The sequence below is a fragment of the Hyaena hyaena genome, unplaced genomic scaffold (assembly GCF_003009895.1).
Source record: "Hyaena hyaena isolate Hyena2069 unplaced genomic scaffold, ASM300989v1 scaffold_95, whole genome shotgun sequence".
Lineage (NCBI taxonomy): Eukaryota > Metazoa > Chordata > Mammalia > Carnivora > Hyaenidae > Hyaena > Hyaena hyaena.
The window spans coordinates 1,180,167-1,206,183 of NW_024080727.1; the positions used below are offsets into that span (position 1 = coordinate 1,180,167).

General features: G+C 41.2%; 1 protein-coding gene across 2 annotated transcripts in view; it reads right to left on the minus strand.

The window, feature by feature from the left end:
* LRRK1 (leucine rich repeat kinase 1) overlaps window positions 1–26,017 on the minus strand; it is a 126,340-nt gene that overhangs the window by 82,696 nt on the left and 17,627 nt on the right. For both annotated transcript variants that reach the window (XM_039235056.1, XM_039235057.1), the window contains exon 2: window positions 115–278. In XM_039235056.1, coding sequence (XP_039090987.1) covers window positions 115–278 — 164 coding nt within the window. The remainder of the gene's footprint in view (window positions 1–114; window positions 279–26,017) is intronic.

Here is a 26,017-nt window from a genome sequence, read left to right on the forward strand (position 1 = left end):
TGCAAAATGAGGTTAAAAAGCATGATTATGATGATAACAAGGAAATAATCTGAGTGACAACCTTCATCCAAGCCAGGCCCGCAGTCTGGCTGAAGGAGCCGGCATTGATCCTACCTTCTCCAGCTGGGACGTGCTCTCATCACAAGCCTCCCGGAGCAGGTGCCGGGCCCTGCTGGGGTCTCCTTGCTTGTATGCGGCGTGAATGCCCTCTGTCCCTGGGCATCGTGCTGTGGGGTCACTGCCTGGTGTGGACGGTTTGTTGCCCATGTCCCCAGCACCTGAGTGGACAGAAGCACACACACAATGTCACCATCACTTGCTAGTGCTGCTCAGGGGAATCCCTGGAGAGGAGAGCAGGATGAACTCTCCAGGACATAAATCTGGGGCTTTAGGAAGAGAAAAAGGCTGCCCTGAAATAATGCCAGTGTCACCACAGGGAGTAGACCCCAGGATCAGCAGCCCTGTAAGAGGAACTTCCTGTGTGGGGCTGGTGCTGAGTCAGGCTGTCTGCGCAGCAGCACTGTCCTGCGTGGAGCGAGTCCAGGGCACCTGGGGCAGCTGCCTGGCTGCGGACTGCCAGGCTGATCTCACTGACAGCAACAGAAAAGTTTTGGTGGGAGAGCTGATAGTCCAGCCAAACTGTTCCCCTTCTGTTTCCCTCACAGGGGTATAGTATCTAGTGGTGGAAGAAAGACAGGTCTAATACTCAGGATTTGGAAATCTATACCCTCTCTGCCTAGAAAACCCCACTAAGGGTGTGGGATTTAGAATCAGCAGTCCTCATCAATGCCTGCCCCTGCCAAATATCCCACATCATGATGTTGGAGATCCCCTGAAACTCTAGGCCTTAGGACGCCCTTGGACCACTGGAGTGACTGGCCCAGGGTGTCCCTAAGATATCTCTTGACTCTGCCAGTCTGGTGATCTGAAATGTGGCTCAGCCATCAGGCATTATCTTGCTGTTCTCTAATAGTGGACACTGGCTATGCTACTTGGGAAGAATGGCCAGCTTTGCAGAAGGCATGTTACAGCAATGCTGGGGCATTCACTGAGCGGTCATGATTGGCTGAGCACCATACTGGGTGCTGAAGATGCATAAGTAAAGGAAGCCAGCTCCTACCCTCACAGAGCTCTCCCTTTAGAACAGGGGTTTTGTGGACCCCAAAGGCTGATGAATAGCCTTCTAAGGTTGCCTTAACATCCTAAATTGGACACAAAACTCTGTGTGTGTATGTGTGTGTGTGTGTGTGCATGTGTGCATGCATGTGTGTGTGTACATTTTTCTGAGGAGAAAATTCAAGGCTTCTACCAGATTTCCAAATGCACAAGTAAACCAGAGTTAAAAATTTTACCTCTATAAATATTATTGAAAAGGCTACAATGAATGAGGAGTTATGTTCTGACTGTGTTAAGTGAAATACCATTCTTGGCCAAGTTAACACAGTCAATAAAAGGCAAACCTGAACTGAAGTTTGGTTCCCTAGCTCTCAGGCTAGGGTGAACCTCTTCCATCTCTCTGCTGCCTCTTTGAAGGAATGAATAAAAGAAGCATGTTCTCATGTGAAAATATGCTTGGCAGGGTTGGCTTCCAAACATTCATATCACAGAAGTGAATCACACTATACCTGCTAACATTCAGAAAATTTAAAAAAAATTATTTATAATAGCATAGAATTATGTGCTTAGGAACAAATTTAACAAAAGATAGGAAGATGTATATAAATGGAAAGACATCCCATGTTCATGGATTAGAGAAATAAATATTATTAACATGTCAATTCTTCTCAGTTTTATCTATAGATTCAAGAAAATCCCAACCATAGTTCTTATAGGCAAATAAACCCATGAAACAGCATAGACAGTTGAGAAATGCACCCATAGTTGTACATTCGATTGATTTTCGCAAGAGTGCCAAAGCAATACAATGAGAAATGTAGTCTTTTCGACAAATGGTGCTGGAACTGGACACCCACAGTGAATATAAAGAAATCTGGACTCTGACTTCTCACCACACACACACACACACACACACACACACACACACTAATTTGAAATGGACCATGGACCTAACATAAAGGTTAAAATTATGGAACTTCTAGAAAAGAAGCCATAAGAGAAAATATTGAATACATTTATGTCTTGAGAGTAAGCAAAGATTTCTTAAATGGGACACAGAAAGCAATAACCATGAAAGGGAGATTTGCTAAATTACACTTGACCAAATTTTAAAACTTCTGCTCCTCAAAACATTGAACTACCATTTAAAAATGAATAGGCAGTTTATATACTGGAAGACAATATTTACAGAGCATAAATCCACCCTCCCAAAATAGAATGCTATCCAGAATACAAAAAGGACTCCAAAACTAAGTAACAAAGGACAGCCCAATTAAAAATGGGCAAAGATTGGAACAGCAGAGGATATTAAAAATATTCAAAAAGCTCAATATCACTAGTCATCAGGGAGATGCTAATTAAAACCATAAGGAGACATGACTATATTCCCACCAGAATCACTAAACTTTTAAAAGACTTACAATACTTGGTTATGGAGCAGCTAGAACACTCAAACCTTATTGGCTGGAGTGTAAAATGGCACAACCATTTGGAAACAAGTCTGGTGGTTTCTTATAAAACTAAACATACAGCTACCCTATGATCGAGCAATTCTATTTTCAGATATTTACCCAAGAGAAAGATGTCTCAAAAGCTTATCCAAGAATGTTCATAGCAGCTTCATTCATACTATTTCCAAGCTGTAAATAGCACAAGTGTCCATCAACAGAAGAATGGATAAACAACTACTGTGACTTCATAACTACTCAGCAATAAAGAGGAATGAACTACTGATCCATGAAATGAGTGACAGAGAGTATTAAAACAATGCTGAGTGCAAGACTGACTGCACAAAATGATTCCATTTATATGGTATTGTAATCAATAGGTGAAAAAAAATGAGAATAGTGGTTCCTGGGGGACAGGGACAGGCATGAAGTTTAACAGAGCAAGAGCTTGAGAAAATTGCTGTTTGTAATTACTCAAGTCTTATCAAACAGTCTAATGAAGATTTATGTATTTTTCTCTATATGGATTTTACCCACAGGTGCTAAAAACTATATTGAACTTTTTAATAATAATACAAATGACAAAGGTTTTGAAGGTGATGTGTACAGATGCTTACAACTTTAAAAAAAATTTTTTTTAACATTTATTTATTTTTGAAAGACAGAGAGACAGAACGTGAGTGGGAGAGGGACAGAGAGAGAGGAAGACACAGAATCCAAAGCAGGCTCCAGGCTCTGAGCTGTTAGCACAGAGCCACATGTGGGGCCTGAACTCACAGACCACGAGATCATGACCTGAGCTGAAGTCAGATGCTTAACTGATTGAGCCACCCAGGCACCCCGGATGCTTGCAACTTTCTTTGAAATGCACTGAAACCATTGGCTTGATGGACGGACAGAGAGATACACATATGGATAGAATGTGAGAGAGCAACTTTAGAAAATGTAATGGTAGAATTTAGGGAGTGGGTAATGAATGTACATGGTTCAATTCTCTCTCTTTTTTTTTTAATTTTTTTTTTAATGTTTTATTTATTTCTAGGAGAGTGAGAGAGACAGTGTGAACAGGGGAGGGTCAGAGAGAGAGGGAGTGACAGACTCTGAAACAGGCTCCAGGCTCTGAGCTGGCAGTCAGCACAGAGCCCGACGCGGGGCTCGAACCCACGAACCGCGAGATCATGACCCGAGCGAAAGTCGGACGCCCAACCGACTAAGCCACCCAGGCGCCCCTGGTTCAATTCTTTCAACTTCATATTTACATTTTCTTCCATAGCAAAATGTACAGAAGTGAAATCAAAATATCATACCCTAAAAGCAGGGCCACCATATGGCATACTGAATAAGGGCAGAAAAATCCTACTCTGTAGAAAGGCAAAGACAATCGGCTTTGATACCATTCAGGGTCTTTACAGCTCATTCTAAGACAGGACTTTCCCTATTTCAAAGGTGCCCATTCCGAAAATCCACGTAAGTGGATAGGCCTCACACAACACACCATAGAGGATTTGGGGTTGTGTATTTTTGTGAAAAGGAATCAGGAAACGGCTCAGTGTGTAGTGGTTGCACTTGTGAGTAAAACAGTTTTGCTCCCAATCACAAGCTAACAGTCCCATTAATTATTTACCACCAGAGACCCTGGGACATCGGAGAGCTGGCTGGAAGGAGAAAGGCATTGGCAGTTTGCTAGAAGGATGCGGAATCAACAGCAGCGGCATCCATCAGGAGAGGCACTTATTTATGTCATTGACCATCTTTCAAAATTAAACAAATTTTTCCCGTATCTCTGTAAATTACAAGCATGAGTGAGTGAGTAGTGTGTGTGTGTGTGCATGTGGATGTGTGTGTGTGTGTGTGTACACAACCAAGTATAAAGTAACCTCTTCTGTTCACGTTAGGTACATAAATAAAAACAATTCACCTTTCAGTCCCAATTAAGTGACACTGAGAAGGCAGAACCTAGGGCATAGGGTACATGTCAAATTACAAGGGTGATTTTACTTTAACTTGATTTTTAAATAATGCAGCATATGTGCAGTAAATGATGTAATCGGAACCAAGACTCTGCTCAATTCTATTTATATATTTTTTAATGTTGTGGTGTCTTCATTTCTGCATCTGATCTTCCTAGGTTGCGTGGACAATGTATATCCACTGTCACTGATGCTGAGGGCTGGGGCGGGGAAGGGGGGTCTGGTAGAATCAAATTGTTGAAAGGACATTACAGGAAAACATCCGCTAATGTGCATGCATTTAATTTAATCTGCAAACTTCTCTTAATTTCCTGAAATTATAAAGAGAATGGTTAGCATACATTTAAATGGAAAGAAAAAAGACCACAAAGCTAATAATTAGTATTAAGGATGGGCTGGGGTGGAATTAATAATGGAATTAGAAGAGATTTTTCTTCTTTATTTTCCCAATAGAATTAGATGATTATTTTATCATAAGCCTTAAAGAATTACACAAGGAATAAAAGAACACATTCTCACTGAAAAAAAAAATACAGAACTACATTATATAATAAAGCAGAAGCCTGAACTCTCCACTATCAGGCACCTTTTCTTGAGGTAAATATTTACTTTCATAGTACTTTTCCCCCAAAATACTACAGTTCTGTATTTGACAGCTGGTGACTTCTGATTTAAACTTAAAGCAGAGGATTGTATTTATGCCACTCAAGATTATTTAGTGATTTGTGCCTGTTATGGACAATGTGCCATTGTCCATAATCCTATTCTTCTCTGCAGTAAAATATGACAGCTCTAAGTATTTTGTTCATACAGATGTAAAATTCGTATTAAAAATATAAACACCCAAATGTATCCTATTCAATAAAATACCAAATAAGTAACTAGAACTAGAACCAGTAGGAAAATAACTATAGAACATTAGAATGATTCAGTTTCAAATAAAAAAAAATTCCATTTTGTTCTCTATTGCAATGTCATTATTTTTCTATAGAGCAATGAAAATCCCCTATAGGCACGAATATACACATACTCACATACACTACAAATAGGCATCTCACTTGCTTTTCATGCAACATTAATATGATTAATATGCTTAATGAAGTAAGCAGCCAAATAAAGGAGGAGAAAGGAAAATTAAGAGCACAATTTTGTTTTTGGTTTGATTTTAGGAATCAAATAATTACAAGTAGGAGCTAGTGAGGGGAGGCTACAAACAGAGCAGATGGCAAGGGTTATGGATTCAGCTCATGCAGAATGATTCAAGAACACAAGGAACATCTACAGTAAGCTGTGAAATGACAGTGGACATATTCCTGGTTGGTGACAAATGTTAATATCAGCATAATCTGGTATTTAAATATGCTGGGCATAGACAATTAAAGTTCAGAACATGACTAAGTATTCGGTTAAAACAATATTTAAAAGCCTGTGGAAGGAGAACATCATTTTGTCCTGAAAAATCACGTTCAATGTAGCACTCTATAAAAGAAATATTTTCAGCAACAGTGCGTGCTCTACATATTCAGCCATTGCTAGAAGGAATGGTTTCGGCTGCCAATAACTCAGGCTCTAAATATCATTTCTGTAATTCAGGTTTTGGAAACGCAGAATATTCTGACTGGAGGCAAATGAATGGAAATTTTTCTTCTCTTCTATTTTGGGGACATAGTAAAATAGAATTGCATGAATATGATTGAGCGATGTCAACTGTAAAAGCCATGTCACTTACACGAATGGTTCCTCACAGACTTCCCCTCTTAAAGAGAGTCCTCCTTTGTCTGTCAATTCTGAGTCCATTCTGTCCCTATATCCTAAGGAGAATCTTACCTTTGCTTCTAGAACAATATTTGTTAAGTCATCCCTCCCCACCCCAAAATCGGAATAAAATTCTCTCTCTACTGTTTTTCTTCTACAAATCTAGGACAATGGAAAGAGAGTTAATATGAAAGTGACTTTAATTCTGTAAGTTCTAAATGTTGTTCTCTCGTATATATGTTGAATTATATATAACTATATTATATTATATACAATTATATATATTATAATTATATTAATTCTCTCTTTCTCACCAAAGGGAAACATGTATGCTGGAAAGAGAATGCTGTCTGTCCATATAAAAATCTGTTGTATCCTCTGTATATCCTGGAAAAGACACTAACATTTTACTTGCATATCTATGGATTTTTAAATTCCGTTTATCTCTATCAACAGAGTAGCAGAAAGTAAAAACATATCTCTCAACCCACAGTTCCCAGCAAAGCACACAAAAGTAAACTTTAGGATGCTACTGACCTGGTCATAATTGCTTAAGGACCTTGCTGTGCGTCCTCCACCGAGTCCCTGGGTAGCCGGAGCACAGGGGCGGGGGCTGTCCCTCTCCGGAGGGGACACCCTCCTGGCCATTCACGGCCTCACCCACTTAGCCCTGGGTTTACCAACCTTCAGCTGGAAGGATGCCTCTTTCTTGGCAGCTATCACTCTAGGATTTTAGCCTCAGTAGCAGTTTTCATCTCTGGGTCATATTACGGTGAAATCCAACCCTTTAGTTATTCGGGAAAGATGCAGAGGTTGGGGCATGTGGAGGGGGATGTGACCCCCAGGGTGACCCTCGGTGGCAATTCCTCACCAGCCCCAGATGGCCAGTGCTCAGCCCCATCACGCCGGGCCACCAGGATCGACCAGCATCAGAACAGAAAGCCCAGGCAGCGGTGGCATCCTGGCTCACGGCTCACACAGACCCACGGCCGCTCAGTGCTTCTCATACCTCAGAGCCTCACAGCACAGACGCGCAGCTTCTCTGCGGGTATTCTCACCAAATGGATTTTTGCTAATAAGAGGGGGATGAGCAGTTATATAAACAAACAGCTCACACAAGGGAAAATCGCAAGGAAAAGTGCTATTTTCTTTAGAAATAAAAAATACAATTCATCTTAAGAGGCCATGTATGCCCACCTGACCTAGCAAAAAATTTAAAGAATTCTAACATTCATTGGCTGGCCATAGTGTGGTGACATTTGTCATTGTGGGAGGCCTGCAAATTGTATGACTGTTTCAGAAAGCAATAGCAATACTATATATATAGTATACATAGCTATATATAGAATAGGGTGTTCATTACGCTAGATATAAAACATATATATGTAACATATATAGCATATATTATAGCATACATTATGCCATATATATAGCAATATTATTTGTGAATATACATACATATATATGTGTTATATATATATATACATATATATGTATGTATAACAATATTATATAACAACACCCTATTCTCCTAGGAGTTTATCTGAAGAAATAACATGGCATGCACAAAAAGATACATTGTTAAGCTATGACACTACCTTGCAGAACTACCTATAACAGCAGAGGGAAGAACCCACTAACCAGGAAAATGGCCAATATCAGGGAATTAGAAAGGCAGTGTCTAGGTGCCTAGCACTAACTGCTGCTTGAGTTTTGTCATTCAACTGAATGCTCACAGCAGCACTGTGAGTAGGTGTCATGGCTGCCATTTTACAGATGAGGGAGGCCAGGATACAGACGTTGTTCACAGTGGTAGAGTTGACAGGTAGCTGGGGAAGAGTGGAAGCAAGTCTTTCTGACCCCAGGGTTCACAGCATTCCCGCTACCCTGTTTTCCCATTTAATGCCTGTTACGAACTGCATGTTTGTATACCCTCAAAATCCATGCTTTAACCCCAACCCCCAAGGTGATGGTTTAGGAGGCAGGGTCTTTGGGAGGTGACTGGGTCATGAAGACAGAGCCCCCACAATGGGATTAGTGCCAAAAGTCACAGGAGAGGTTATTTTGCCACTCTCTGTCTAGTGAGGATCCAGTAACAAGATGGCTATCTGCAAACCAGGAAGTGGGCCCTTTCCACAAACAGAATCACTGGTGCCTTCACTTTGGACTTCCAGCCTCCAGAACTGTGAGAAATGAATGTCTGTTGTTTAAGTCACCCAGCGTGTGGGAATTTGTTACAGCAGCCTGAGCTGACTTTTTAAACAGTGCTTCAAGGTAGTTCAAAATGAGCAACTACTACAAGCCATTAAAACATAATAATGAAGACTAATAATAAAAAATACATACATAATATTAAGCTAAAAGTGTAGAATATGGGGCACAGGTTGAAGCATCATTGGTTGACAACATTTGAAAATATGCAAAGTAACAGAATTTACTCCAAGTTGGTAGATTATATGGAATTAAAGTGCTCTGGGGGGAAAAAAGGTTTCTAGTGTGTATAGTCTATTATTTTTGTTTATAAAAATTTAGTCTCTCTCTCTCTATATGACAGTAGCAGTTGCCTTCAGCAAGTGCAATGAATGGAGATTATTAAAATTTTATGTTTTTCTTTTTTTAATTTCTTTTTTTTAACTTTTTTACTTAATGTTCATTTATTTTATTTTTTTTTTTAATATTTTTATTTATTCCTAGGAGAGAGAGAGAGAGAGAGACAGCGTGAGCAGGGGAGGGTCAGAGAGAGAGGGAGTGACAGACTGAAACAGGCTCCAGGCTCTGGGCTGGCAGTCAGCACAGAGCCCGACGCGGGGCTCGAACCCACGAACCGCGAGATCATGACCTAAGCGAAAGTCGGACGCTCAACCGACTAAGCCACCCAGGCGCCCCAATGTTCATTTATTTTTGAGAGAGATAGAGTGTGAGCAGGGGAGGGGCAGAGAGAGAGGGAGACACGTAATCTGAAGGAGGCTCCAGGCTCTGAGCTGTCAGCACAGAGCCCGACGTGGGGCTCAAACTCATAAACTGTGAGATTATGACCTGAGCCGAAGTTGGATGCTTAACCAAATGAGCCACCAAGGTGCCCAAAATTTTGTGTTTTTGTGTTTTCCAATATTTTTTTTCTCACCAAGCTTACATTGACTTTGAAATTCAGAAAATGAAATTAAAAGATGAAGTATATTCAGCCCAAGGTTGACTACTTTCAAGCTGCTTCACAAGCCAGTTCTTTGATGGCATTATCTAAACCGAAACAACTCTTTGTCTTGGATATACCAATTGTTTTGGTTCTGGGTAGAGCCAGCGAGCAAGAAAGCCTCTTGGGACAATAATCTGTAATCACGTCACAGATTTAAGAGATAAAATAAAATGGTCTAACAATTAATAATAATATTTAGTATGTCAGTAATTGGTGCCATGTATTGAGTTCTGCCTGATGTTGTAAAAATGTGCTCCATACTTCCACCTTCCTGCCAAACCCATGCAAAGCAGGGGTTCTATTCACTGTCCTCCATGAAGTGACCAGTTCTCTGAGGGGTCAGAGAGCGGAACTGGGACTTGGACCCTTCAACACCTGTCACCAAAATCTAAACCCTTACCCCCCAGGCTGTGTGCTCCCAACCAAACATGGGATGCTTATTTGGAACATAACGTGCTTAGCAAGCACGTGGAAACTAAAAGGTGAGATGATCCTGTCTCATTAGATGGAAAAAACAGAGAGGAAACAATGGAAGTCAATTTCTCCATGAATTTTCTGAAGCGGCAGAAGAGAAAACCCAGAAATACAGAGCTACAAAGATAAATTCTTTCCTATACTTAGTTCCTCTTCCAAATATTCATTTATTTATTGCTCATTCATTCTAGAAATGTTTAACACACCGCATATGCTGAACTAGCCCCTGTGGACACAGCTTACTGAGACAGAGGGAAGAGCTAGTGTGTGAGGCTGTCTTCTTCCCAGATTTTCAACATCTACAACAGAAACCACCGTCCAGAGGCAAACACCACCCTGGTAAAGAAAGAGGAACCATCCTCCTGGGGAAGTAAAACTCACAGAAGTTACATGGTTCCTTTATTTAATACTCCCATAATATAAAATGGCACAATCTGAAAACAGAAAAAGAAATCAGTCACACTGTGGGGAGGTGATCGTGGCTATACACACTGAGGGCCAGGCCACCCTTTGTCACAGCAACCCTGCTACTTGGGAGCTGACTCTGAGGGAATCATTCTACACATTTAAAAACACTGTGCAAAAAAAAAAAAAAAAGCAGTATGCATGAAGATGCCGATTGCAGTATTATTTCGTAGAGCAGAGAACGGAGGTTATGCCAAGGACCTAATGCATTATAAATGCTTACCATGTTGAACACACAGAGGGACAATGCAACACCACAGAGGAAAACAGACCAAAGGGAAAGACTCCAAGATAATAATGCTGGTTTTCCTTATGTGGCGGCATTTGAGGTGATCCCTTCCATTTGCTTGGCTTTCCAGTTACTTCCATTACTGCTACAATGGAAAAGTAATGTTTCAAAATATACTTTTCAGGGATGAGCAGTGGCAGTTATAAGTAAGTGATGAATCACTAAATTCTACCCCTGAAATCATTATTACACTATATGCTAACTTGGGTTTAAATAAAATTTAAAAATAAAAAATAAAAATAAAAAATGTATACTTTTCAGGTTAGCATTGTAAAACTTCTAGCTGACCCCAACTTCCTCTTGGCAAAGATGGACACAAGGGAAGGAAGAAAATATTGCAGTCTAGAAGGAAATAAGGATGAGGCACCCAGATTTTTCCCAGTGGTGTCTTTTCCCCAAGAATCATGAACTGTGCTAAAATGTGGTGACAGAAATGCCACTCAACTCAGATGAGAAGACTTGGGGTCAAGTCCTACTTTCGCTGCTGAATGGCTGCATGGTCTTGACAAGTATTTATGTCTGAATCTTGTCATCTCTTGTAAAAAGAACAGCAAAAAGGCACATAAAAAAGCTACTGCAGGGCGCCTGGGTGGCTTAAGTGGTTAAGCATCCGACTTGTGCCCAGGTCATGATCTCACGGCTCATGAGTTCAAGCCCCACGTGGGGCTCTGTGCTGACCATGTGGAGCCTGCTTGGGGTTGTCTCTGCCTCTCTCTCTGCTCCTCTCCCACTTGTGCTCTCTCTCAAAACAAATAAATAAACTTTAAATTAAAAAAAAAAAAAAAACTACTGCAGAATTCATGACCAAAAAAACAAAAAATAGGGCCAGCACACAAATGGGGATTATTTCCAGGGGGCCTGCCCTCCCTTCACTGCACCCTCATTTCCTCCATGGACCCCAGGCTCCCTCAGCCTTTACTCTGGTGTCTCTCCCACCTGGAAAGAGCTTCTGCCCCTTCCCCATTTATCAAAATTCTCCTTCTGCTTCTAGGTTCACCACAGATGCTCCTCCCCCAGGGAGCACTTGCAGGGAGGGTACTCTCCATGGGCCCCCTTCTCCTTCCTCTGCCTGACCAGGCCCATCCTCTTGTGAGGGGTTTACCTCCTTTCTGCCCATAAGTGCCACAGGCTGGGCCCTGCTTCCTCAAGTCACGGGTGCCTAGCATGAGCCATGCACAGAGTAGGTACTCATTAAGAGCTGCTTGGAGTCCATTTGTCAACCCTCCAGAGCTCTCTGCGTGTCAGTAAGGGTTTCACGTATACTTGGCTCATCTGCTGTACATTCAGCATGGGTACTGGGGCACAGGATTCTCCTGGTGAAAGAGGAGAAAGATGCCTTCAGCCCTTGTTGGATTCACCCTCATGAACGACTTCCTTCTGGCCCTGGAGCCTGGCCTCCACCCCACCTGCTCCAGTGTGGCCGCTCCAGTGTTGCGGCGGTAGGGTTATGTCAGGTCAAAATGTAGACTGTTTCAAGATAATACTCTGGGGCTTTCCAACTCATGCAAGTAGCCCAGGACTTAGTCCTACGCAGCGGGAGAAGGAGGCCCCAAAACATGGAGAGCCACATAGAGGAGTGGAAGAGTGGAATGGTCAGGTCACCCCACTTTGCACCCAGCTGGGCAAGCACGTCTACATCACCCCATTGTGCCTCCTGGAGGTGATGGCAGCATCTACCTTAGAAGGTCAAATGAATGCAAGTATGGAAGCATGGGAATTGCTTAGAACACTACCTGACCCTTAGTGGGCTCTACATAAATGCCAGCCCTTAAGTATGGTTCTTTGAAATGAAGCTAAGTGTGGTCTGTGTCTAAAAATTGTGAAGTCCCAGATTCTATCTTATCCCTCAGGTATCTGAGATAAATCATGTGAATTCAAATGGACAAGTTGGTGGTTTTCTGTACCTTTTTTACTGAGCTCTGGATCAGATGTGAGTGGAGGGCCAGACAATGGAAGACAAAGGGCTTGCCTCCAGCACCCTTGCTGAGCTTGTGGGGGAGACAAAGTACAGAGGCACCCAAAACGCCTGGGCATCAATTCCAGACAGGGTAGTAGATGCCAGTGGAAACAGCCAGGTCCCTGCATGCTGCCTAGCACACAGCTAAAGCTCAATACATATGAGTATAAATGCTAACAGCCAAAATAAGGAGCCCCGATTGTTTACTCTGACAGTGACCTTATCTAAAGATGCTGCTGAATGACATCAGCCAAGTTCAAGTAAGAGGCTTTAGAGTTCATTTTGGTTAATAACTCTTCTTTAAAACCCCATTAGGGTTGCTCTAACAAAATTGCACAGACTGGATGGCTTATCAATGTCAGAATCTTATTTCTCACAGTTCTGGAGGCTAGATGTCTGAGATCAGGGTGCTAGTGTGGTTGATGAGAACCCTCTTTTGGGTGACTGACTTCCCATTACATGCTCACATGTCAGGGAGCTCTGCGGGGTCTCTTCTGTGAGAACACTAATCCTACTCACCCTTGTGACCCAATCGTCACCCAAAAACCCCACCTTCTAACACCATCACCTTGGGGGTTAGATTTCAACATATAAATTTTAGTAGGACACACACATTCAGACCATGGCAATAATCTTGTGCAAAAGTATAGAAATGCCCACTAATACTCCCACATAAGAAGTAACTTTATAGTTGATATAGTTTTTAATTCTGAAGGCAGTGCTCAGAGTTAACCGCTTGGTTAATCACTGTAAAATCCTTGATAGGAAATGGTTACTGTGATTTTAAAAACCTGTCTTTTTTAATGTTTATTTATTTTTTAGAGAGATAGAGACAGAGTGCCAAGTGGATAGGAGCAAAGAGAAAGGAAGACCAAGAACCCGAAGCAAGATTCAGACTCAGCCCAGAGCCATGAGATCACAAGCCAAAGTTGGACGCTTAACCAACTGAGCCACCCAGGTGCCCAGGGACATTTGGATTTTTCTACTATTTGGCTATTGTGAATAATGCTGGTGTAATTATTTGTGTACAAGTTCTTCTGTGAACATGTTTCTAATTCTCTTGGACATATATGTAGGAGTAGAATTGCTGGGCCATATATATATATATATAATTTTTTATGTTTAAAAATTTGAGAAACTGCTAAACTATGTTCCAAAGCCATACCATTTTACATTCCCACCCAAAACATAGGTTCTAATTTTCCCCATCCTGACCATCACTTGGTGAGGATTGTCCATGTTTTTAATGTTATCTATTTTAGTGGGTATGAAGTGGCATCCCACTGTGGTTTGGATTGCTATTTCCCTGATGGTTGGTGATGTTGAGCATCTTTTCATGTGCTTAATGTCATTTTTATATCTTCTTTGTCTATTCAGATCCTTTGTTCATTTGTTTTTATTATTGACTCATAAGCAGTCTTCACATAATCTGGATACAGGCCCTTTATAGGATATACGATATGAAAATATTTCAATCCATTCAGGGAGTTGTCTTTTCACTTTCTTGACTGATGTCTGTCAAGTATAAAAATGTTTAATTTTTAGAGATCCAATTTATCTTATTTACCTTTTGTCACTTGTGTTTTTGGTTCATATCTAAGAAACCAACAGGGCGCCTGGGTGGCTCAGCCGGCCAAGCGGGCTGACTTTGGCTCCGGTCATGATCTCATGGTTCGTGGGTTCGAGCCCCGCATCGGTCTCTGTGCTGACAGCTAGCTCAGAGCCTGGAGCCTGTTTCAGATTCTTTATCTTTCTCTCTCAATCTCTCTCTCTCTCTGACCTTCCCCTGTTCATGCTCTCTCTCTCTCTCTCTCAGAAATAAACTTTAAAAAAAAAAAACATAAAAAAATAAATCTTTGCCTAATCCAATGTCATGAGATTTAATCCCTTGTTTTCTTTTAAGAGTTTGATCATTTTAGCCTTACATTTAGGTCTGTGATCCATTTTGAATTGTTTTTTGCATATTGTGTAGGTAAGGATCCAGCTTCCTTTTTTTTTTTTTTTTTTTTACACATAGGTACCCAATTGTCTCAGAACCATTTGTTGAAAAGATGATTATTTTTCCTCTAAATTGTATTAGTCCTCAGGGTGCCTGGGTGGTTCAGTTGGTTAAGCATCTGACTTCAGCTCAGGTCATGATCTCACAGTTTGTGGGTTTGAGTCCTGTGTTGGACTCTGTGCTGACAGCTCAGAGCCTGAAGCCTACTTCAGATTCTGTGTCTCCCTCTCTCTCTGTTCCTCCCCCTCTCATGCTCTGTCTCTCTCTCAAAAGTAAACATAATTTTTAAAATTGTATTAGTGTCTTTATCAAAAATCATCTGGCCATAAATGTATAAGTTTATTTCTGGACACTTAATTCTATTCCACTGATCTATATGTCTACCCTTACACCAATATCACACTGTCTTGATTACTATAACTTTGTAGTACATTTTGAAATAAGTCAGTGTGAGCCCTCCAACTTTGTTCTTCTTTTTCATGATTGTTATGACTATTCTGAGTCTCTTGCATTTCCATGTGAATTTTAGGGTTGTCTTGTCAATTCCTGTGAATATTTCAGCTGGGATTCTGATAGAGACTGTATATGTAGATCAATTTTGGGAGTATTGCTGTGTTAACATTATTAAGTCTTCCAACCCATGAACACAGGATGGTTAAACTTCTTTCAACCATGTTTTGTTGTTTTTTTTTTTAGTTTTCAGTGTATAAATTTTGCACTTCTTTTGTTACATTTATTCTCAATTGCTTTATTTTTTTTTGGTGCTATTGTAAATGTGTTTTTTTAAATTTCATTTTCAGACTATTCATTGAAAGTATGTGTAACTGCAATTGAATTTTTACATTTTGATTCTCTATCTTGAAAACTTGCTGAACTGAACTGATTTGTTATAAGTTTTTGTAGATTCCTTAGGATGTTCTATATAAAATATTTTGTCATCTGCAAAAAGAGATAGTTTCACTATTTCCTTTATAATCTGGATACCTTCTATTTCTTCTCCTTGTTTCATTACCCTGGCTAGACACTCCAGTATAATGTTGAATAGAAGTTGTAATAGTGGACATCATAATGTTTTTCCTGTTGTGAGAGAGAAAGATTCAGTCTTTTATAATTACATATGATATGAGTTGTGGACTTTCAAAAATGTCCTTTTTCAAAGGTTGAAGAAGTGCCCTTCCATTACTGGTTTACTAAATTTTTTATCATCAAAGGGTGTTGGATATTGCCAAATGCTTTTTCTGTGTCTGTTGAGACGATCATGTGTTGTGTTTTTTTTTTCCCTCCTTTCTCCCCTGTTAACTATGATGTATTATATTGATTGATGTTAAACCAAGCTTGCAATCCTTGGATAAGTTCCAGTTGGTGATGTTATATAACCCTTTTTATGTATTACTGGATTTGGTTTGCTAATATTCTGTTGAGGATTTTTGCATCTGTATTCATAAGAAATATTGGTCTGTAGTCTTCTTTTCCTTTGGTTTTGGTTTTGGTGTAACACTGGGCTCATAGATTGAAATGGGGAGTGTTCATTCCTCTCCCATTTTTTGGAAGAGTTTGTGAGGTTGATGTTAACTCTTTAAATGTTTAAATGCTTTAAATGATTTAAAAAGCCATCTGGGTCTGGCTTTTCTTTGTGGGGAGTTTTTGGATTATTATTTCAATGTCACTACTTATAATTCTGTTCAGATTTTCTATCCCTTCTTGAGCCAGTTTAGGTAGCTTGTGTCTTTCTAGGAATTTATCCACTTTATTTAGGTGATTGAATTTGTTGGTGTACAGTTGTTCATAGTATTTTATAATTCTTTTTATTTCTGTGCAGTTGGTAGTGATGTCCTCTTTTCATTCCAGACCTTAGTAATTTGAGCCCTTTCTCTTATTTTTCTTGGTCATTCTAAGTGAAAATTTGCCAATACTGTTGATCTTATTTTAAAACCAACATTTGGTTTCACTGATTTTCTCTTTTGTCTTTCTAGTCTCTATTTCATTTATTTCTGCTCTAATCTTTGTTCTTCTTCCTGCTTGCTTTGGGGTTAGTCTGTTTTTCCTCCTCTAGTTTCTTAAAATGGAAGGTTAGTTTATTGATTTTGGATCTTTATTCTCCTTAAATACAGATGATCATAGCTATAAATTCTTCTTCTCAGTACTGCTTAAGGTGCATCCCTTAAGTTTTAGTATGTTGTGTTTTTGTTGTCTTTCACCTCAAAGTATGCTCTAATTTCTCTTGTGATTTCTTCTTTAACCTGATTACTTAAAGAGCATGCTATTTCATTTCCACATATTTGTGAATTTCCCAAATTTCCTTCTGTTATTGAGTTCTAACTTCATTCTATTGTGATCAGAGAACATAGGTTGTATGATTTCAGTCCTTTTAAATTTCTTGAGGCTTGTTTTATAGCCAAACATAGGATTTAAACTTGTAAGGAAACCCTCCCTCCCACAAAAATCTGTGTGTCCCAGAACAGGGTAAGAAGACAAATGACAAATAAGAAAAACAATTGCAACTTACATCATAGACAAAGGGTTAATATGATGAAACAGGCATGTTCTTCTATTGTTGGAGAGAATAAGTGCAGCACTTATGGAAGGGAATTTAGCAACACCTAGCAAAATTATATCCGCATTTTCCCTCTTAGCCAACACTCTGGCTTTTAGAAATTGACACCAAAGATTCAATGTCAAAAGTGCCAAATGATAGCTACACCAGACTATTCATTGCAGCATTACTGCAGAGGAAGCAATCCAGATGTCATAGAGAAATGGCTAAATAAACTCTAGGATGTGCACAGAAGAGAGTCCTGTGCAGTGGTAAGAAGGAAAGGGAAGCTCTGTACAGTCTGGAGTCACCGCCTAGTGTTCAGCACTCAGGGCAACGTCTTTCCAGGGGCAGGCAAACAAGTTGTGCTGGGTCTGCTCACCCCGTCCTGGAGCTGGGAAGATGGAGGCTCAGCAGAGGGGGAATAAAGACCCTGAGCCGTGCCTCCAAGTGGCAGCTCTGGCACCACACAGTGGAGAAGCTGCAATGCTCTAGGGCTTGGTTTGCTCAGACCATAAAGTGACTCTTGTTCTTAGAAGGAGAGGCCCGCTCTCTTCCTCCCTGCCACCATGCCCACGGGTCACTCTGCCAAGGATTCTCTTGATGTCTTCCTACAATCTCCATGCATCCATAAGTACTGAGGGTGGGGACTGAACCTCCAAGGAGGAGTCCCCCCTTTTCCTCCCCACCTCCCAGGTGGAGTCTGAGTGCATCTTCTCTGCGGACATATCCACAAGGCAAGCTGGCTTTGGGGGAAACACCTGGGGATCTCTGGAAAGAATGAGCTTAGAGATTGAAGACAAAGACTGTATTTTGTGAATTTCTGAGGAAGATCTGGGCAGAGGAGTTCAGAGATTTGGCTGTGAGCTTTAAATGGAATTCCCCATAGATGCCCTGTCAAGAAACTTTAGTAAAGATTTAAGGTGCTTTTTAATTTTAAGATTCTAGGCTGGAGCTTCCTTGGAATATATCATTGTATTGTGAGGACAGAAGCTGCGAAGTGGCTCAGATTTCCCTGGATCTCACATAAATATTCATTTCTCTTCCTCTTCCTCCTCCTCCTTCTCCCTTTCTCGTCCTTCTCCTCCTTGTTGTCGTTGTCTTCTTCTTCTTCTTCGTCTTCATCATCTTCTTCTTCTTCAACAAGTAGATTATAATAGAATTATGTTCTGCAACTTGCTTTTTCCACTTAAAAGTTCTTCTGTATCTGCATATGGAGACCCAGACACTTTATTTCATGGTGGTTCTTTGTCCTCACTGATGGATTTCTAGGGCATTTCTAGCGTTTTTGTAATCCCATGTCGTGCTGAACATCCCATGTGTGTGTTCCTGCTCACCTATGAACCGTATCTTCAGGTAAATTCAGAGGAGTGGGAGAAGCAGAGGATAGACTGAGGCTTAATTTTTATCCAGATTGCCAATTTGCTTTTCCAAAAGTTGAACCAATTATAGCCTTACTTAGTTATCAATTAAACATCAGTTAAAAATATGAAGAATGGAGGGGTGCCCCGGTGGCTCAGTCAGTTAAGTTTCTGCCTTCAGCTCAGGTCGTGATCTCACAGTTTGTGAGTTTGAGCCCCATGTCGGGCTCTGTGCTGACAGTATGGAGCCTGGAGCCTGCTTTGGATTCTGTGTCTCCCTTTCTCTCTCTCTCTCTCTCTCTGCCCCTCTCCTGCTCATGTTCTGTCTCTCTCTCAACAAATAAACAAACATTAAAAAGATTTCAAAAATATGAAGAATGGAGCAAAAGTTATATCTTTGCTATATTAAATAATATCAAACTTTCTGATTTTTCTTGATCTGAAAAGCAAAATAATATCTCATCATTGGCATTGGTTTGCATTTTTTTCCATGTGAATGACATTCAGCATATTTTCATACAACAACTCACCGTTTCTATCTTTTTTCAGCAAACAAAACTCTCTACTTCTATTTCTTGGTTCATCTGGAAACTGGAATGTTCTTTTTCCCAATGATCTGTAAGTGCTCTCTGTGGTATATGTTGAAAACAGTTTTTACCTGTTCATTGTCTGTCATTTGAAGAGGCTTTTCTGCAAAATAGTTCCAACGCTTATGTAACCATGTTTTCTAATTCTTACTATGCTAACTAGGTTTGGTGTTTTAGAGGCAAGAAAAGGCCTTCTTCGCTCCAAAATTATTTTAAGTTAACATTTTCCCAGACTTTTAATAGTGTTAATTCTTATGTTTAAATATTTGATTCATGGGAAATTGACTTTGGTGGGAAGTGAGAAAGCAATGTTATTTCTATCTTATTACCCAATTCACTTTCTTTTCTAGACCAGTGTGAAATCTTAAACGGTAAAGCAAATTCTATGTGCATTTTGGTCTGTTTGCAAGTTGCTACTCCGTTCCATCACCGTCTCTCTAGTCTCCACCCCTTTCACTACTATGACATTGTAATAAATTCTAACACGTAGCGGAACAAATCTCCCCCCTTCTCTCAGCCCACCTCCTCTCCATATGAATTTTCCTGGCTACTCTCACACTTATTTTTCAAGGTCAAACATATTAAATTTTGTTCGTGTTTGGGGCACCTGGGTGGCTTAGTCAGTTAAGTGTCCGACTTCAGCTCAGGTCCTGATCTCCCGGTTTGTGAGTCTGAGTCCCACTTCGGGCTCTGTGCTGACAGCTCAGGGCCTGGAGCCTGCTTCAGATTCTGTGTCTCCCTCTCTCTCTGCCCCTCCCCACTCATGCTCTGTCTCTGTCTTCCAAAAATAAACATTAAAAAATAAATTGTGTTCGTGTTCCTCCCTCCCCCAATCCTATTTTATTCTAATTGCTACCGCTCTGAATTATAGAACCAGTTTGTGGAGAATCGGTGTATTTACAGTGCTGTGTTCCTTTACAAGAGGAGGGTGTGTCACTTTATTTACTCAAACCCCCTTTCTGCCCAAGGTTTGAAGTTTTCCTCAGAGGAGCCCTGTAAAGTTATCATTATGTCTCTGAATATTCCATAGTTCATTAATATTAATTTAATAATTAGATAAGAACAAAAGTAAAACATTATAGCTCCTTGAACATTCAGCATTTTCATTTCTGTTTTTTGGTTCTTTTTTTCTTTTAAGTTTATTTATTTAGTTATTTTTGAAAGAGAGAAAGAGCTCAAGTGAGGGAGGGGCAGAGAGAGATCGAGAGACATAGAAAGAGAGAGAGAGAGAGAGGCACAGAATCCAAAGCGGGCTCCAGGCTCTGAGCTGGCAGCATAGAGCCCAGCATGGGGCTCGACCCCATGAACCAAGAAATCATGACATTGGCCAAAGTCAGATGCTTAACCGACTGAGCCACCCAGGCGCCCCTCAGATTTCTGGTGCTTAAGTGTGTCTCTAGAGGGCAGATACAATCTAACACAAATTGCTCCTAGAAATTGAGAAGCAAAAGGTATGAAGAGGGGGTTCAATAAAAGCAAATATAACCAACTGTCACACATATCAACGCATGCTGAGCCTCCCTTATCATTAGAGAAATGCACATAACACTATACCAACACACCGTTTTTCACCCATCAGATTAGGAAAAACCAGAAGTGTGAGAACAAATACTGCTGTCAGGTCTATAGGAAGCAGGCAAGCACATATGCCATAGGGGAAGAGGGTAAATAGGAACAACTCCCGTGGAGGTGACTGACAATATCTGGCAGATTTTTGGAAACATCTACCCTTTGATCCCTCACTTTGGGAATTTACTATACGGGTGTGCTTCTCTCTATACATGTAAAGACATTCCAGCATTATTTGTTATAGCAAAATATTAGAAACAGCCCAAATGCCTTTTATTATTTTTTAAATTTTTTTAATGTTTCTTTTATTTTTGAGACAGAGAGAGAGACAAAGACAGAGACAGAGCACAGGCAGGAGAGGGGTGGAGAGAGGGAGACACAGAATCTGAAGCAGGCTCCAGGCTCTGAGCTGTCAGCACAGAGCCCGACACCGGGCTCAAATTCATGAACTGTGAGATCATGACCTGAGCCAAAGTCGGATACTCAGCTGACTGAGCCACCCAGGCACCCCACAAATGCCTTTTAGAAGAAAGCTATTTAAATCAGCTGAGGGACATCTGTATGATAGAATACTAGGTGGTTGTCAAAAAGAACGATGATAGTGATGATAGCTTTTATGTACAAATGTGTGAAGGAAACAGGCAAGGCACAGAACAGTGGGTATGATCAGCTACATTCCGTGTCAAAGGAGGAGAAAGAAGAATCTGTTTTGCTTGTATACACATAAAGCAATTCTGGAATGATGTAAGAATCTAAGAATTGTAGATTGATACTTAGGGCTTTGGAACCGTGTGATCCATATTCAAACAACCAACGTTTTTTAAATCTTGGCAAGGGGGAAACATGAGGTCATTTGCTCTTCCTTCTCCTCTGCATGTCTTCAGGCAGAGACACACACCCTCAAGTTCAAACAAGAGAAATTGACTCCAGCTGATTTGCTTCAATACTGGGACCACCATCTGCCTTCCAAATCTGAAAGCAGGCATACACCAAAGAGGCAGAACCCAGGACCTGGGCTCCTCTGTGGCTCGCAGAGTTGTGGGTTGGTGTACTTAACCAGTGGGGATTTGAGGGGGGCCCAATGGGTGATAAGGATGATTACAATGTGGCCTCTGAACAATTAAAAGCAAAAGCCACCAACACATCGTGTATGAGGTAAGGCTTAACAGAATCGAATGCCTGCAGCCTCTCCCCTTTGCCCTGCTGAGAAAGAAACGCTGAGATCTTCAGGCTGAGCAAGAGCTCACTCTCCCGGGAGCCGGGCTCCTCCGAGGCTGGTGTGTTAGTGTGTGGCTCCGTCTGGACCCAGCTGCTCTGTGGTTACCTTCACAGGTAACCTGCAGTGGAAGGTTTTCCTGCAATGGAAATGTCCACGCGCGTAGCACAAGCTTCTTCAGTGCAAATGCTGGCCGGACGACAATATGGCTCTTTGTTTTTATGAGTGATATCCTGATTATTAAAGCGAGGAGCTCCATGACTCTTTGGAACCGCAAACATCCCAGGAATGCCCGGGCTCTGTTACCACGGCCCCTGGGCCACGGAAACCTGACTCCCGCCTCCGCTCCCAATGCCTCTGTGACCCGTTTCCAGGCACTCCCTATGCACGGCTTGCGACTGAACATTGAAGATACTCAAGAATATTAGAACTTCGAGCTTTGCTAGGCGCGTGCTCCCATGAGACATACACATTTTGCCAACTGGGCCAAAACCAAAATGCATTGCGGACATGAGGCAAGGAAAGATTTTGACTTCAATGAAAATGTCTTTGGTGTAAAATTTCAATTCAACAACTTTTGATTCAATTAGGTTTTAATTAAAACAATTCTATTTTCATGATTAGATTTGGGGTCATCGCTTTGTAGCCCCACACATATTCAAAAATGAGGACTGGCCACATTTTAAATCCTGTGCCTTCGAATAAAATCAGACTCTCCCGTCTCCCCATTTTTCTCATATTATTATCATTTTCACTAGCAGAAATACAGTCCAGGTGAGGCTAGTTAACTTGCCCAATAGGGAAGGAGAAAGGAAGAAACACTAATTGAGGGGCTACATCACATTGGTGTGTTGCTAAGCACTCTGCAAACACATTCTCACAATGCCTGTGTTATAGATGAGGACTATACATGTTATAGCATGTGGAGGACCAGGACTTGAATCTGGCTCCTTCTGACTGCAAAGGCCACATTCTTGACGCTGTCACTCACTTTTTCTTAGAAATCACAACATGTCAGAGATATCAAGAAGATATAAAAGAGATACTGAGAAGATGCTAGAAGATGGAATTAAGACAGCAGACTGAACCCCGATGCAGTCATCACCTCCTGCCTCAAATCCTTGGAGATTTTGTAAAAAAAAAAAAAAAAAAAAAAAAAAAAATTACCACCAAACCATATTAGCATAGGAAAACATAAAGGAGACCTCAGAGGACAGGAAATCATGGTGTACAAGGTGGAGGCGGTTTGGAGAGTGCTCCCAGGCTGCCTAGGGTGCCCAGAGGAAGCAGGAGGGCCGCCAAGGTCACCAGCAGGGGACTGCAGGGATGGGGAACCACAGTAAGCCCCAGCCAGCCTGTGCCAGTCAGTAGAGGGAGTCCAGGGTTCTGCCGCTTAAAGTTAAGTGTAGATAGAGCCCAACGTGAGGCTTGGACTCACAAATTGTGAGATCAGAAGATCGCGACCTGAGCCAAGATCAAGAGTTGGACGCTTAACCGACCGAGCCACCCAGGCGCCCCTCCTTCTTTTCCTTTTTAAAGCTACCTCTTAAATGCCAGACTCCTGGCGGCAGGTGGCAGCCAGGAGACACATGGAGCCCCCCCACCCCTAGAGACATGCTCCAATTCCACGCCCAGGACTGCCCACGGCAGTGTCTCTGCCCTTCTCTCCCTAGGCTACAGTGCCTGATGCTTCGTTCACAGACAGCTCCGGGGAATCCCAGCCGCAGAGACCAACATCCAACAATGTGCCCACAAACATTTAAGGAAGATAAACACCATAAGGAGAACCACCTAGTTTCACCAACGGAGGCAACAAGCAGACTACAGATGAGCAGGAAGAACCTGCCCCACCTTCCACCACCACCGCCACATGCAGAAAGTAAAGCTAAATTAACTTTCCTGCTAATAGCCAAGGACCCAGTACCACCGGAGGGACACTGACCAACCAGACAGAAGGTGGGGGCATATCTCATGGCAGCCCTCCTTGGGCCTCAGTGTCCCCAAGAGGAAGAGGGCAGCTGACAGCGGCAATGCCTGTACAAGGCAAGGTTTTGCCGGATCTGAGAGCCTGCATTGCTTGCTGCACTCTTAGATTACTGCTTGGGGTTGGGCAGTGGGGGAGCTATACAAATAATCCAGTTATGGGCAAAACCCTGATAAAACAACCACCATCTTCATCCAGGAAGAAAGGACGAGGCAGTGCGTGAGCAATTCTAAACTAACTTGTGCTCTAGCTTTCTGGCGCTTCGGGGATCCATCCCTACTCAGAACCAGTGTTCATAAAATAAGAACAAGGCCTCATAATGAACATGATCGACGTCTTGGAAAGATAAAGGAGGATATGGCATCTATAAACAAGGCTTGACTAAAAAGCTGAGAACTTAACACTAGAAGAGTTGCGCTGTAGAACACATGAAATGGATGATAGGAAAAGAATGGACGGGGCTGGAGGATGCAGGGGTCATCTGTGAGACCAACCAGAAGGTGCAGCACCCAGAAACCAAGGGTACAGCCAAAAAAATTAAGTGACATGGAAGATGATGCTCGAAGCTTTCCAAAATGTGCCTGGTAAGAATTCCATAACTATGCACTCAAATACATGAGAAGAATGTTCCCATTGAAAAAAGATGAGTTCTCAGAGGTAACAGGATGCTACTCAACAAGTTGGAAAAGGGAAAAGGGAACTTAGAAAACAAAAGAAACAGAAAATAGAAAGCAGAGAAATAAAAAAGAACAAGCCCCAGAACTGATTCTTCCAGAAGACTTACAAAACAATCTTATTAGAAGATTGACCAACAAAAAAATAAGAGAGGCAGGGGGTAAGGAGGGGGAGGGAGAGAGAGAATAACAGTGTCTGTAATGAGAAAGGAGACAAAAGTATACAATAGAGAATTAAATCATGAGATCACCAGAGGAAACGGGGCTCTTTAAGGAAATGGCAGATGGTAGGAATGAGGCAACAAATTCCAAGCCTGGGACACTTCTTAACATCAGAAAGCAAGAAGGTGCTCAAAGACTCTTGGGGTCATGTGAAAAGACAGAGGAACCAGCCCAAAGGAGGTTCTACTGGCCAAAGATGAATTAAGTTTAGCATCAAAAATCAAGTAAGTTAAAATTCATGAGCTAATAATGATACTATGAAAAAAATCCCTCACTGGTGGCCTTTGAAAGATATTACTAGGGAATGGACTCATTTTCAGGAAAAGGGATAAATAAATTAAGGCAAAGAATCACACATTTATTTATTTATTCTGACTTTCCCATCATCTCCATGATGGGAGAAAATCTTTTTAGGATGGATTTCAGCCAACAGACAAGAAGGAATGATAGACTCGAAATATCACAACTTTGCAATCTCGAGTGTAGTAACTGATCTAAGCAATGATCCATGACTAATAAAGCCATTAGGTGAAGAGGTGAAAAACCATTGGACCTTTGTAATGGATTATCAGAGTGAAAACACCCAAAATCACCAAAAAATGTAAACACTGAGGACAGACAATTAGACATCAATTGACTCCCGAGGTGAGGCAATAGAAAGTATAAAACAACTACCTCGCATTCTTGCCAAAACCTCTTATTGAGTCTAAGCAAGCCTTTGGATCTATGGAAACACAGAGACAGGAATGTGTTAAGCCACACCCACCAGATGTAATCACCAAGATCCAGACTGTGGGAAACTGCAAGTGTGGTTTTATCAACAATTAAATTGCAAGGAAAAATTAAGTGAGGGAGAAAGGCTGAAACGAAGAACTGTATCGCCCAACAGAATGCGGGGACCTTGATTCAAAAAAACCAGATTCAAACAAAACTGTGCTAAAAACACATTAGGAGGTAATCAAGGGAACACTGATATCTGATGCTATTAGTGAAACATGTTTTTATTTTTTAAAATGTATGTAAAATATACTATGATTTTTCTTTCAGTCTTCCTAACATGAGAAGTCTCGAATTGGGTTCTAAAATAATCTAGAGAGAGAGGGAAGGGGATATAAAGAGAGGGAAGTCTAGCTATGTGTGACAGTTCTGGAAGTTGGAGCTATGGATACAAAGATACTTTTGTAATGTGTCCAAAATTGTTCATA